Source organism: Epinephelus moara, chromosome 3 (genome assembly GCF_006386435.1).
Source record: "Epinephelus moara isolate mb chromosome 3, YSFRI_EMoa_1.0, whole genome shotgun sequence".
Lineage (NCBI taxonomy): Eukaryota > Metazoa > Chordata > Actinopteri > Perciformes > Serranidae > Epinephelus > Epinephelus moara.
In genome coordinates, this window is record NC_065508.1 from 21,699,392 (window position 1) to 21,715,257 (window position 15,866).

At 41.9% G+C, this 15,866-nt stretch overlaps 1 protein-coding gene across 1 annotated transcript in view; it reads right to left on the reverse strand.

Annotated features, from left to right (window-relative positions):
* Positions 1–4,125: 4,125 nt before the first annotated feature.
* med13a (mediator complex subunit 13a) overlaps positions 4,126–15,866 on the reverse strand; it is a 111,742-nt gene continuing 100,001 nt past the window's right edge. The window contains exons 23-31 of the mRNA XM_050035193.1: positions 13,537–13,728; positions 12,478–12,701; positions 10,751–10,893; positions 10,497–10,655; positions 8,754–8,942; positions 7,460–7,602; positions 7,207–7,371; positions 5,512–5,612; positions 4,126–5,231 (exon numbers count right to left, since the gene is read on the reverse strand). Coding sequence (XP_049891150.1) covers positions 5,099–5,231; positions 5,512–5,612; positions 7,207–7,371; positions 7,460–7,602; positions 8,754–8,942; positions 10,497–10,655; positions 10,751–10,893; positions 12,478–12,701; positions 13,537–13,728 — 1,449 coding nt within the window. The 3' untranslated portion in view covers positions 4,126–5,098. The remainder of the gene's footprint in view (positions 5,232–5,511; positions 5,613–7,206; positions 7,372–7,459; positions 7,603–8,753; positions 8,943–10,496; positions 10,656–10,750; positions 10,894–12,477; positions 12,702–13,536; positions 13,729–15,866) is intronic.

The following is a 15,866-nucleotide window of genomic DNA, read 5'->3' on the forward strand; positions in this document are numbered from 1 at the left end:
AGGGCAAGTACAGCACTCCAGTCCTGCCCCAACTGCAAGCAGAGGCAGGCAGTGGTGTGATGAGCATGGGCTGGGCAGTATTGACACATGTTACAAGTGTGATTGAAAATGTATTTAATTTGCACAGGGAAGCAGTGGCAAGTTTCAGGCTCCTTGGAATAAGAGCAACAGCTCTCATAATAGTGACACCATGGGTATGTGTGGAGAAGTTTCTGCACCATTAACAACAAATGGAAAAATACATAATGTAGATACAATGGATGGATACACAGGCTCAGGGGCCCAAAGTCTCAGGGGGGGGGGCCTAGCGCTCACCTGCAAAATTTAAAATGTCAAATAACACATAGCAACTACGAAGAGACTCGAAGTGACCACAAAAAATCACAAACTACAAATATCCCTTTTCCACCAACATTTTTTTTTTATCATAGATAGATAGATAGAACTTTAGTCATCCCTGAAGGGAAATTCAACTGTCCAGCAGCTCATGAAGAAGAACAACCACACTTTCCCCCATCAACAATAACACAGTGGTATTAAAATAGACATAAAATACGCTAAAATAAGTGCACAAATAGAAATTAAATTAAAATAAAATAGCCCATTCCTCAGTCCAGTCCAGTTGTGGCTAATATTATGTGTGACTGGATTCAGGATATATTAAACAGTCTTATTGCCGTGGGGACACTCCGTTCTGCGGTGCAGTGAGATGAGCCAACTGCAGCAGCTGCTCCTCTGTCGCTCCAGGGGGCTGTTGAGAGGGTGTCTGCTATTGTCCATTATAGCTTTCAGGTTGTTCAACGTGCCCCTCTCCACCACAGTTCTTAGTGGGTCCAGTCTCCTGCCAAGCACTAAGCCAGCTTTTTTAACCAGCTTATAAAAGTGCACCGGCCACCACTGTGCACTCTTCTACGCTGCAGTGTGCTGGGGAGGCAGATAACGGACAAATGATGCGGAACCCAAAAAGTTGGTTCTTTACTGGAACCAGATTTTTCTTGATCTGAAGACCAAACCATGACAACCTCACTGGACATGTCATATTCTAGGCTACAGGTTAGAAAGACTCATGGTCCATTGCTTCAGAGATGGATCGGCAGTTTGGTGCAATGATGCGGGCGCTGCGCCGTACTGTCGTGGTGAAGAGGGAGCTGAGTCGGAAGGTGAGGCTTTTGATTTACTGGTCCATCTACGTCCCAACCCTCACCTATGGTCATGAGCTCTGGGTAGTGACCAAAAGAATGAGATCGCGGATATAAGCAGCCAAAATACATCTGCTCCTTGGGGTGACTGGGGAGATAGGTTCAGGAGCTTGGACATCCAGAGGGAGCTCGGATGTCCAAGCTCCTATGCATCGAAAGGGGTCAGTTGAGGTAGTACGGGCATCTGATCAGGATGCCTCATGGGCACCTCCCATTGGAGGTGTTCTGTGCACATCCCACTGGTAGGAGGCCCCGGGGCAGACCCAGAACACACTGGAGGGATTACATATCTCATCTGGTCTGGGAACACCTCGGGGTACCCCAGGAGGAGCTGGAAAGCGTTGCTGGGGAGAGGGGTGCTTTGCTTGGCCTGCTGCCCTCGCAACCCGGCCCAGGATAAGCGGATGAAAATGGATGGATGGATGGAAGTTAGAAAGAGAGGATGGAGAAGGCAACTATAGAGAAGTGCGCAGTCATCTCATTAATAGTTGGTCCATGCTTGTTTTAGGATAAAAACAAGTATCTGTAATAAAGGGGGACAGGGGTGTGCAAACAAAAGTCCGCTTATAATCAAAGTGGTCCGCCATCTTGCTACTATTGTTTACTTCCATTATGCAATGAGCAGTGCCTTCCTGCTGATGATGCATCCTTGATTACAATGGTTCTGATCAAAACTGGTGGAGACGCGGGCTGGTTCACTCAATAACACCAAGATTCTGAGTGTCCTGCAATCAGTCCTGTCCAGAGCTAATGTGGTGGAGAAGGGGTAAAAGAGACACAACACAACTACAAAGACACAAAATAACCAAACAAAAAGACTGAATTACTTCAAGGAGATACAAACTTACCTCAAAGACACCCAAAACAACCACATAGAGATACAAAACAATCACTCAAATCATCCCCCCACAGTCATGTGCCTCCGCAAACCAGTCAAGCTACTGTTACAGTTTACATCTATGTCATATTTGTCTGTCCACAAACATATGTAGGCTAGATATTCTAAAACACGTAGGCTTCAACTGAACAGCACAGATCTATGTCACCAATCCAGTGTCTGACCAAATGCTTCCCCTTCTGCTCCTGAGATCTGATGTTCGGATATATCCAGTAAGTGTTTTTGCAGAACATTATGATGTCACAGTGAAGCTGACCTTTCATCTTTAGAATATAAAATGTCATCACTTTATTATTTTATTCTGTGAGACAATTGTTGTAATAATTACCGTATGAGTTCTTGAGTCTTGGCCAAAAGATTTTTGTGAGGAGACCATAACATTTTACCTTCTACCACCAAATTCTAATGAGTTCATTCTTGAGTCTAAATGGACGTTCATGCCAAATTTGTAGAAATGTCCTCAAGTCCCTTTTGAGACATCTTATTCACAACAATGAAACAAATGTGAGGTGACAGTGACCTTGATCTTTGACCACCAAAATCCAATCAGTTCATTGTTAAGGTCAACCCTAACGTTTGAGCCAAATATGAAGATATTCCCTTAAGGCCTTTTTGAGATGTCCTGTTCACAAGAATGAGACAAACGCAAAGCAACAGTGACCTTAACCTTTGATCTTTGACCACCAAATACTGATCAACTCATTGTGGAGTCTAGGTGGACGTTTATGCCAAATTTGAAGATTTCCCCTCAAAGTGTTCTTGAGATATCATGTTGATGAGTATGAGACAGACAAGGTCACACTGACTTTAACCTTTGACCACCAAAATCCAATCAGTTCATCCTTGATCCATCCATGTGGCAGAAAGGGCCTGATTTCTTCATCTGGTTAAGGTGCAGACATTACTAGAATATAAAAGACCCACAGGTCATTAAGAATGTGTTGCCATCTAAAAGTACTGTATCATAGATCATATTAAGATTTAATGTGGCTTGGCATACTTGGTTTTATGGTGATGAGAGGGCAAACAAAGATCCTGTCGATTTACAGCTATTTAGATTTCTCTCACTCACTTGTGCCGACCCAGTCATTGACTTGTCAGTGTAAATTCCACTGCATTTTCAAGGGCACACTGACAGCAGTTGCTGAAGGAAAACAGAGCAGGACCTCTGTGTATTCAAAGGCTGCTGACAGCGAGGAAAAAAAATGCAGCAAATTCTCAAAAGAATGAATTACCAGCAGCTACTACACGACCTCGGGGCAATTCAGCAATTTACAAGTAAGATATCTGACTCGATTATTATTTTATGCAGGGTTATTCCAATCCCTTGCCCCACTTGTGAATATAGTGAGTGTAGTAACAAGCTTGCAGACCTACTGTACAGTAGAAGCAGGCGCTTACTGCAAACAACCATGATTTCCCAAAAAGAAAACATGGCACTGGACTGAAAATAAATTTTCAGGGTTTTATTAAATATTGAATGTATTTTCTACACTCAAAAGAAAGACCACATACATTTTGCTGGTCACATCTTTCAAGCCAACAAATGTTGGCCAATATGCAAGGTTAAGAGCAACACCAGTGGATTTTCCAAGAGTCAAAGTACAATTTTTCCTCTGAACAGGAGAAATCCAGACAGTTAACACTGCATATCCAACGAGCAGCCATCCACAGCTGGTTATAGTTTATTTACACCACACATTTACTTTCACACTGAAGTAAAATGGGTCTAAATGTATCCATAACCAATCGGAAGTGGTGCCAAAAGAGACCTCAGCCAATCAGAGTAAAGGAGAGGTACAGTAAACTAAAGGGATGTGCTGAAAAGGACACAGCATGTCTGCCGTCACATTCTAGCTCTCGTTTTCTCTCGCTTTCGCCCTCCTAAAAAGAAAAGGTCAAACCTGAGGGTCAGCTACCTCCAAGAAATGCCAATAGTTCTCCTTCCGCTCCGCTATTGGTGTCCTTGTCCAATTGCACATCTCAGTCCCCCTCCCCAAAGCAACAATAAACACAAGCACAGGAAAATAAGTTGACGCACTTTATTCCTAAAACAGAAGCCACACCACCAACTGCTGGCATGGCCTTCATATATAATTATTTATATATATTGCCGTTTGGTTTTTGTGTCTAAATGTGTGGTATAAAATACTATATACAACAATGTACCTCTTTATTTGAACACAGTGAAGTTCATTGCTGTACAAGTCCTCTGTAGCTACAGCTTTGCTGTAAGTCCTTCATGCTCAAAGGCATGGAACATAATTCTCCACTCTAATTCTTCTGTACATTGTGACAATACAAATATTCTGTCTCCATTACAAAAAATAATACTCTAAAAGCAACCTACTGGGACTTTATTTAATTTTTATGGGATTTTTTTCCTGGTTGTTTTTTAATTAAGACGATTACATATATCTTAGACCAATTGCTTTAAAGCAGGAAGGTGATATAAACCTTCTCCATTTTTTATATATAAAAGAGGTTAAGAAATAAGACAAATTATACATTTAAAAACTTACAATAAATAAGATAGATGCAGGCATTTCATTTGGATACTATTTCATCCAAAGGAATAAAAAGGAATTTCAGGTCTTAAAACCGAAGATCCATTCTTGAGTTTTTATCCTTGATCAAATATGTCCCTTTTCTTCCGATAACTTTACAGATAGACTCGTCTCTCCGATACAGACTGGCCAGTGACTGTGCTGCCATGCTACATACCATGACAGCCAATCTGTCATTCTCTCACGTTCATTAATTGCGACTCATTTTCTGGTTCCCCCCTCATCTTTATTCCCTTGTCTCTATGTGCATGTCTTTGAATCACAGGGACAGCAGCTGTCTCATCCCGTCTCGGTGCAGGGTCCAGCTCCGTGCGCTGGTCTGGTTCTTGCAGTTTTCTTCAGTCTTGATGAAAGCCCCTTTGGAGTCGTCGCTTTCCTCTTCTTTGAAATGTTTCCCCCTATATTTAACCCACCCCCCCGTAACAGGCTGTTGGCTACAACATGTTCATGATGAAGTTGTACATCTGGTTGAGCACCACAAAGTGAATGGGTAGACATGATCGTCGGTCCTGTGTAGCCGGGTCACACGTCAGCCAGGAGAGGGCGTTGTACTGCTCCAGCACAAATCTGTTCAGGCATGCAACAAGAAATACATTTAGTCTTTAATGTGGAGTTAGTTATAGGTTATAGACTTTAAAAAATAATTAATAAAATAAGCCTTTTTTTCATGCATGAGAATCTCAGCACACATATAATGCATTTTAAGCTTAAAAACTATTCAAATATATGTTAAGGTCTTGTATATCAACATCATGAGCATCCAAAAAATAAATCTGCAACACAAAAATCCCCACAAACACACTATCAGTGGGGTGGTAATAGTATTTTGTGCTCTGGTGTTGTTTACCTGAGTACATCTGAGGTCTGATTGGAGTCGAGGGGGTGGGAGTGTTTGCTGTGCAGTAGTTCATCTGATTGCACTGAAGACACATGGAGGTGCAAAGAGGCCTGAGAGAGAGAAAGAGGTGGTGTCACTGGCTTTGTAATGAAGTTATTAACCTTTTATTACATCTCATCTAAATAATTATAGCTCTTTTCACAGAGCACTGAGAGCAGCAGTGAGGGTGTAGCTAATTCTAGATAGAAGGGATATCAGTGCAAATCGTGGCTTCTTGGAGTCTTGCTGTCACACGGAGTCCAGGAAGTTGCTGCGCAGCGGCTAAGAAATATTTATTACAAATTAAACAATCAAGATGTAACATGTTAGTAAGTAAGTTTTAAGAAGTGCTACCAGGTGTATTTCTTTTTACTTTTAGAGAGAGCCAGGCTAGCTGTTTCCATAAGTCCAGTTCAGACAAAAGATTCACGACGAGACCAGTTGACACATGCAACTTGTTGCAACGCCGGTTTGGATACGTTCTAAAAACCTGCTGGTTCACACCAATGCAACTAGATGGTGTATCATCATCTCTTTGCTACATCTCTCTGTATCTCCGTTCTGATTTGCAGCTTTTCAGTCTTATTTTGTGGCTGAATATAATTTGTAGCTTCAAATATGAATAAGGATAGTTATAGTGAGATACTGGCTACAGTTGCATTTGTAATAGTAATAGTATAAACGGTGAACAGCTTGAGTCGAGCTCAGACGGCTCAAACTTTTCTCTGCAACGTTTTAAAATGGTTTCGTCTCGTTGCAAGTCTTTGGTCTGAGCTGGGCTTTAAAAGTTCTCTGATTAGGATTTTGGGGGATCTATCGGTCTATACCAATAATCAGTCACCGATAACGGGGTCTATTTAAAGCGCTCTATTTATTGTGTAGCATTATTTCCTATTTTAACTATTCTTAACAACATTGTATATTAAGTATTAAAATTAAGAGATGACAATGTATCGTGAATTGCCAACTGCTTATTTTTTGGCAGACAACATGTGCAACATATTCACCTCCCTTTTAGAGACATGACTTAAACCACAGCATCCTACACTTGCTTACTGGGAGCAGCTTAGAGTTTAACAGATGTAGCTCTCTTGTGGAATAAAATATAGAAATATTTACGAGATAAAAATGACAGTAGTTGTCTGAAGCCTTTGTCTTCCACAACAGACAGCGGCTGGCGATAAAGGCATTAGGGTTCGATTATTCTGGCTGGTGTTTCTTTTGGTTTCATGTTGTCCTTGCTGTAGGGTTGCTCTCGTTGCAATGTCTGTTATCGACAGCTGAGAGAGTAACGACTGAGTTGCCAAACAGTCCCACTCTCTCTTTCTTAGTGCTAAATAGCTTTGAAAACTCCTTTACTGTTTGCCCCTGTTTATTGTCTTTATGCTGTGGTAAGCTTAACAGGTGCTGTAGCTTCATATTTAATGGACAGACAAGTGGTATCAATCGTATCATCTAACTCTTGACAAGAAAGCATTTCCAAAGATGTTGAACTATTTGATTAAAGGAATGTAATTACCAGTAATATCCCTTTAGTTTGTTTTATTATTGTATTATTTATTGTTCTCCTGATGCCCTGTGACTGACCATAATTGTTCCCAATAAAACAACATGCACTAAAAGATGCCTTTTAAATCAACACGAGAGAGCGGCAGAGCCTGGTACCTTGAGGAAGAGTGGACACTGGTTCTGAGCCTGCGGACAGGCTGACCAGAACCAGTCAGGTAGTGGGCCGGCTTTAGCCGTGGAGACAAAGTAGCCAAGTGCCAGGGGCTGCTGCAGGAGGTTAGGAACCTCTTCATGAGACTCCATACGGTCCGTACTCTGACCCTGCAAGGTAGAAACTCGAGGTTAGCTTTGTTTCCAAGTGACAGACTGCACAACACCATGACCTGTGTGCATGTACATGTTGACTTACCTTACTGCCGTCACCTCCGTGGTGGTAATGAGAGCCAGGGGAGTGAACTGGTGAAGTGGTGGGTGAGATGTTGATGATGTCTGGGTCCACCAATTCGTTCTCCTGGTCCAGCAGGTCAAAGATCCCGATAGCATCGGACCCATCTGAGGAGAACAGGAGAATAATTCAATTCAATTCACTCATTAATTTTTTTGCCACTCAGTGTGCAATGAGTGCGTTGCTGGGGATGTTTTGACAAATTTTGCAGCATAGTGACATTACAGCTCAAAGCAACTTAATACAATACAGTCTGTGGCTTTTGTTTGATATCTAGTATCGGCAAGAAATAATGAACGTCCCAAACTTTCACACTCTGCACAGAAAAAAGGAACAAACAGTAGAGCTGATTTGTTGAGTAGTGTGGACGCAGAAATCAGATCTAGGCCACGTTCATATGCAGTCTTAAAACTGATACCGTGCGACCACTGTGTGAATGGTCATATTAGAGTTAATGTGTGTTTCATTATGCTTCAATACACAGGCGCAGATCAGTCACCACACAGTGTCAGAGCGGTCCACTGAAACTAAAGGAGACTGCCGTAACCGAACCGCTGCTGCGGTAGGCTGTCCCAGTCGCCAGCCAATAGAGCCTGACTCCTAGACTCTTTCTGACAGGAACAGCTTGACTAAATTTTGAGTGTCGCCTTGAAAGCTTCCTGAAGTGTCTTTGCCACCAGGCAACCATTTTAAACTTTTGTAGCAACGATAGAGGCTAAAAAATTGTAGTGAAACATGTTATACCTATCAGAATCAGAACTGAGCATTAAGTCCTGTAATGTGAATGTAGCCTAAAATGCTCATCCTGATCTTTCTGTTATTAGCCAAAAATATGTATTTTGGGGGCAATAACTTGCACTGTAAATTTCAGAAAATATAACTTGGACATTGGCTTCAGCCTTTAATGCCATTATGTGGTTAATCTAGCTATTTACTGAGTATGGAATGTGAGTGACCATACTTAAAATCTCTGCCAATAAACATATTTGCACAAAGGACGCTGGAGAGTGCTGCAGATGCACTAAGTACGTAAGCACACACTGCTACAAAACAGACTCTTAATAGATTGGGAAAGTAAACAGGAAGGATTTGGTAACAAACAGCGCAGATTAAAGGGGAAACTCAGTAATTGCTGCATTTCCCCTTTAACATCTGTGACTTCGTTTAGAGTCCAGCAAATAGGACGAGCCGCACTGAATTAAAAACACAAGAGAATCACAGGGAGTGACTGCAAGACAGATGAAGGAGCAGTGCTGACCAGTGGTGGCGTTCAGGATGTCGATGTTGGGGTCGATGTTGGTGTAATTGGAGCTGGCCACTTGGACGAAGGCAGATGTGGGGAAGACCAGGATGTGGGTGCAGGAAGTGTCTTGTGGGGTGCTCAGCTGTGACGTCTGCATGTTCAAGGTGGTGCTGCGGCCAAACACTGAGCCTGTCGACACAGAGTCTGGAAGGAGAGGGCAACGGGTCAATAACCAGTGCGGCTAAGAATGAAAATGAAACAAAGTGGGAATCCTTGTCATAATCTTTGTTTCTAGTATGGGTGGAATCTTTTAACTGGTCTGGGCTGAGCTTATTCTTCATGTTTGATCCCAGGACGTCATATAACTCACAAAGAAATATACTCAAACTCTCAACAACACTGACAACATTTTGGAAAGGATCCCTACAGAGATAGACCTTTTTATTAAAGGGTAAGATGGATCCTTTCTGTTTAACCAGAAACAGCCCCAAAATCATCACTGCAATTTCCACCAGACATTTACATTAACAGTAATTTTGTCACTGTAAAACACACTTCATTAAAAGTCGACAGACACAAAATAAAACACACAAAAGCTCTCTTACTTAATTTTTTCACTGTTCCAACAATCACCAACTCTGGTTTGGTTGAAATAAACCCTAAAATCACCCAGTTAGACGTGAAAACATGCTGCCACTATACACACTAAAATTACTGTTTATTTAAATGGAATCTGGTGGGTTTGGCAACAGCAATTTTAGGGCTGTTTCTAGTTAAACAAAAAGGATCTTACTCTTTAACAAAAAGGTCGACCTCTGTTGGGATCTTTCCAAATGTTGTCAGACACTTGTAATAATAATCTGAGCCTGTCAGTGGCAAAAACAAACATGTTTATAGGATGCAAGTTGAGGGTTCATTTGCCTTGAGCAGTTACATTGCGACATGTTTCGCTGCTGCAATCTGCAGCCCCCCCCCGCTTAATACCGCACCGGTTTCAGACATTGTTGTTCCCATTAATCACTTACACAAAAACATGAGAAAATAAGATACAAGTAGTATCTTCAACTGAACACCAAGTAACAGCTTCGCAATTGTGATTAAAATAGAGTCCTTTTCATCTGTGGGATTAAAATGAAATGAAATAACTGTTCAAGTATTAATATGTCTTAATTATACAGTATTGGCTGCATTAGCTTATTTCACAGTTGTAGGTTGTCACATATATTGTTCATAATTGTGAAATAAACTAGATTTAAAATGTCAAAGTAGTCATTACATTTAACACTAACAATTCTCTTAAGTTTAAGTTCTATGTTAAAGTGATGTAAACTCCCCCTAGTCGTAGTCATATGAGGCCAACACATCCTTGCTAATCTCTCTCAGCTCAAAGAGCTTTTTATGAAGGAGATGTCCTCAGCCCAGCATCGCTCAACACAATCCTGGTATGATGCACTGACAATCCCCCACTCGTTTCCCAAAATAAACCCATTGATCTGGCTCTCCATCACACCGCATTGAGATCAATGGGCATCTGAGAGGTAGTGCTTTATGAGCGAAAGGTACATGATCTTCCCTGCCATCAATCTGCTCTGGACAAGGAGGGGACACGCATTGTGATATGCTGCTGCCATCCATCACGCCCCACACTCACACAGGCATGAACACACCACAGCGCTGCCTTTCTCGTGGAGTGCTGCGACTCAGTCTGGAAGTGTACGTTACAACATTTATAATATTTGTCATGTGCACACATTGTACCTGGCATGATGATAAAGGATCCCTGGGGCTCCATGGCAACCAAGCACACGCTGAGGATGCTGGGAGTATCGGAGGCGGAGATGCCACACATTCGACACATTTCCTTGAGACGGCGACTCAGTGACTGGAGGTTTCTCCTGCTCAGCAGAATACTCCAGTCTGGAACATCGAGAGAGGAGGGGACGAATGAACATGTGACACACTGGTATGAGAAACACATGAATGTCTTGAATGCTCTAGATTCTAGGTCTTACCTTTTAACTCTCCGTGTCCTATCCTGCCCAGTCGGCCAATCACCACCCTCCAGGGGACTGATGTCATCTGCACCAGTCCCAAGCACCAATCCCACAGCTTCTGCAGGCCGAGCCGTCGCACAGAGCCCTTTTTCCTCCGTGCCCTGCAGAACACGCATCAACTCACATGTCAAAACCACTTTTCAGAATATTCAGAACAAACGTCAAATGAAGAGCAAGGCAGAAGTCAAGTGTGCACACGGTGTGCTTGGCTGTTAGTCGACAGAGCTGGCTTTAACATTCTGTGAGTAGGCAGGTGAAGGTGAACATCTGGAATGTGTGGGCCTGCATAGACCGTCCTTGACTGACAGCTGTGTGCCTTCCCTCTCAAGCCTAATTTACACTTACAAAAAAGTGTCATTTGACAGCGCGTGCGACCTGATTGATTAAAAAATCACAGCTTTGATATCAAGCAGACACGATTTAAGCGTTGGTGACAGCTGCTGTGCACCTTTTGTAAGGTCGCAGGCATTTGTTGTGCAGCTGTGATTGAATGTGGGATATTTACAGAGAAAAATCAACCAGCTGAGAATATGGAGGATGATGACAAGTCGCTTTAAAACATGTGCAACACTGGTGTGGGTGCTGCAGTGTTCGGACAAATATGATGGACCAGATTGTTAGAATTACTTTAATAACTGCACTATAAATAAAAAACACTGCGTGACACTTTGTTCCATGCCAATTATAAATATTTTTTCCCCCAGTTGGGTCACACATGTTAGTGAAACAGTTCAAACATTTTTAAAGTGGGGTTGTATGCTGTACTTATTCATTGTAGGGCTGCACTGGTTACCTGTCACTCAGAAAATTGGTTTCAAAATCTTGCTGCTTGTGTATAAATCACTCTGTGGCTCCATGACCAAATACATAATATATATATATATATATATATATATATCTCTATATCTCTGACATGCTTGTGACATATGAACCTTCTAGGACCCTGAGAACATCTGGGGCCGGCCTACTGACCATCCCAAGAGTCAGAGCAAAACATGGTGAAGCAGTGTTTTGTTATCATGCAGCACAAACCTTGATCAACACTGAGATCACGATTATTCATTGGATTTAGGAACAAATATTTTTTCTTGCTCTTTCACATCTAAATAGGTAGAGCACTGCTTTCACTATCATTCCTGATAATGTACAAATCTTTGCGTCAAAATAAGACTGGTCCTTATTCACAGAGCATCTCCGAGAGACAAGTCTCAGAGAAGTCCGTCTTTGGGACTTGTATGGATACGGTAACGCGCTGTACAGCTTCGCTAAGGCTGGACAAGGACAGCAATTCAGTGAGGTAACGTTAGCAACATTATTCGTCTTGGCCTTCATTCAATCATTGTACTGCAGTTTGGTGACTCTGAGGTGGTGGAACAAGTTCTTTGTGTTGCTTGGTGACAAAGACATGATACTCATGCAGTCACTCAAATCGAGAATTCTTCCAAATGACGGATCAGTTAAAGTAGTGGCTGGCTGTTAGTTTAGTAAGCGCTTGAGAGTTTTCTGTGAGCTATCTACTGAAAGTAACACACTTCAAAAAGTCTAAACTATTGCTTTAAGCAAAGACAGTTTAATAACCTCAGGACCAGTGTGAGGGTCCTGTGGCGTTAAGTGATTCCTACTGAAGGTAATAAAAAGTGTGAAGCTCGTAGGTTTTAATGAAGTGCACACTGTGGTGGTCCTACCTGTTGGGCACATCAATGTTGATGATGCAGGTCTCTAGGAGTTCCCCGTACAGGTCAGTGCATGTAGCCAGGAGCCAGCGTTGGTCGTGGGACAGACAGTACCCTACGAACAGCACGTTGTATTTCTGTGACGCCTCCCCAAATGTCTCCCCAAGCTCCGTCTGCTTGTCCTTCGTCGGTGCTAGGATGAATGGAGGCGTGTACAGACGTAGACACTCCGGCCTCTGCAGAATGGGAGGTGAAGATGTGAGGATAAGGGATTTAGGATAAATGTTCAGCCCTTCTACACACAAATGGATAAAAATTGGACATGCTGCAGATATGTACATTTTGTGCAAGCTTGATTGGCAGGATATCCTCTCTTTCAATTCCAATTTCTGCTGAATTCATGTTCTGTACATCTTTATATACAAAATTCCCCTCGTGCCACTCCAATTGTCCCATCCATACCCCAGTTCTCCCAGCAAGGCAGCTCGAGGTTTGCCAGTGTGTTAGAGGAAAAGGTAGCACTGGCTCAAAGGAAGGAAGTCCACTGAATGAGGTCCTGAACTAAAGTGCCCCTTTGTCTAAACCTGGAGTCGAGATCCCATTATGGAGGTCTCAGGGAGCTAGCCAAGCAGATAATGGAAAGAAAACTCTGGAGGAGCAGAGGGTTACAAGTTCCCCTGGTCCCGTTCCAGAAGAAAAAACTACAAGGATGGTTAGCACTAAAAACTCTATATCTCACTGCCTTCCTTCGTTTCAGTGGCAGAGTGAACACAGCCGGGGCAAAAGGCTGGGTCACATCGGGTCAGGTTCATGTTTAGAGGGAGAGCTGAAAGCAACCCAAACGCTGCTGCTGGGGCTACAGTGTCAGCCTCTGTTTGCTTGCCAATCGATCAGCGAACAACGCTAGCATGTTAATGCTAACACACGCAGCCGACAGGGTGCTGTTACTAATCACCTAGAGAGCTGAACTGCAACATCACGCTGGGGCGACACCTTTCTCAGCTTTACAGATGGATTATATCACAGCAATTAGAGCGCAGCTGATAAAACTTGGCGATGTGTTGCTTTTACCTCTGGGCTCTTCAGTGCGGTGTCAATAGCCAGGCCCGGACCGAAGCCGGTCAGTGACTTGACGTTGGTTGAGGTGGGCAGTGGCCGTCTGCACTGAGCGAAGACGGAGAAGGCAAGAGACTTGAGGTGCTGGGCGTAGATATGACGGTCCTCGCCTCGTACTGGCTGAAGCAGGTACTGGCAGGGGACAATCTGAGGGACAAAGACAAGTTGTTGGACACAGACAACACACGTATAACTCTTTCTGCACTCTCACCAATGATGTGAACAAAAGTCAGCATAAAAGAAACAGAAAAATGTTTTTTAAAAGCTAATTTTTTGGCAAATTTTCACTTGTGTAACTAAAAATACATTAATAATTTGCATTAATGTACATTAAGTGACCGATATATAAAAACTCTGTACACTGCAGTGCAATCCAATGTGGAAATAAGGGCTGCTTCCTGATGATGATTTGAATAACGAGTCGAGAAGTTCAGTGAGTTCAATTTCACCTCGTCATTGTTTTCAGCTGCGTCATCATACACATCAGTGATGCACATCATCATCAGCACAACAGGCTGTGAACTTTTACAAACTGACACCTGTCTTAGTATGACTCAAAACTACACAACTGTGACGGAAACAGAGAGGAGTGATGGAAACAGGGCGGAGAGTGACACAGAGCAGTGACTCTTTTCTGTTCTGTGTGGAAACATGATGTTTTCACATCGCAGATGATGAACGAAGGCATCTGAGTCTTACAGATAAATGCCACTGATAGGAAAAAGCACACTGCAAAAGCACATGACAAATGTGCTCCCCTCGAAAAGTGCAATACAAACAGGTGAGAAAACACAGCCCTAATATAAATCTGAAATTTCTAATTGTTGTTGACACTTGGGAAAAAGAAGTGCTGATTCTCTTCATGGTAAATTTTAGGGATGCACCGATAAAACTCTGGGACAGAACCAATACCACTGTTTTGTTGTTGTTTATTTTGTTTTTTTTTGTTATTTATTCCCCCTTCTGTGTCAGGAAACAAAGTAATCGTCATTCTTACTAAAGAACTAAGTGTTTTCAAGTTTTCAGGCCTTCAATACATTATCTCTGAATGAGCACAAATTCTATCATACAATTTGTTATTCGACAAGCTTCAATAAAATCTAATTTAACATGAAAAACATTTTTAAAAATGCTTCAAAAGCCTTTTCAATGTATATATTGTAATTTAATCTAAAATCTATTTCATATTGCTGTGAAAACATCAACAAGGTCCTCCTTCAAACAGCTGTATTTATTCAAGTTTCTTGCCAAAAACTAAATCTTACAGGATTAGATTTGAACACATTTTGATGTTTTAATTTACCTTTGGCCAATACTCATTTTTACTCATCATAACGTAACTAAATGCAGCCTGTGTGAGCTGTTGTGTTCCTGCTACTCGCTGCCATCAGCTTACATTAACCCTTTGAAAGCTGAGCAAATATGCTAGATTTCTTTTAAAAACCTGGGAAGAGGACAATGAGCAACGAAAGATATGATATGATATGATATGAAAGAGTGCTAATAAATTATAATAATTCTCTAACATAATTTTAAAAATGATAATAATTAGGAAAAAAGTTTTCCCTAGCTGTTTTCTTTTTTTTTTTATTAGTGGAACTTTTCTTCCCAAGTTGCTCATTGCCTTTTTTCCCCATGTTTTTGTAAGAAATCACACCAATCTGCTCAGGGTTCAAAGGTTTAAATACTTGCAAAAGGCATCTGAAAGCGGCACAAGAAAAGTGATGTCGCTCCAGGTTTCAAAGGGTTAACTTGCTCTCCTCGAGTTTTGTTGTTTCCAATGTAGGGTGCGTCCTCTGTACGTCAATAGTGAGTTTACTGCATCCTTTCCTCCCAGAGAAATCCCAGAGAAGATCCCTCTTCGTCCCAAACACATTTCCCCTTTTGTCTTGAGCCCTGCTTTTTAGCCTGCGCAAAACTGATGTGTCTCAACAGGAAAACATCCGCCACTGCCATCTGTGAGTGCCATCTTATTTGCTAAATAGTCGTGTTGCATTACACTGTCATGTTTGTGCCGCTTGGTACAAATAAGGTTGCCAAAATATGAGAAACACCTTCCAATAAAATGTAGTCAAATACAACAGCCTTTAAAACGTACCATAGAACTCTGTATACAAACACGTAGAGCAGTTTAAGTGAGGTGGTATTTAATGCTTTTGTACTGCATTGCATTGTTAAAGCATTTTTATTTTCAGGTCACTCAGGAGATACTGTTATATTATAATAAAGAACAATCTACTGCCTCTGATGATGATGGATATGTCAGCAATGATGCCACTGAGCAT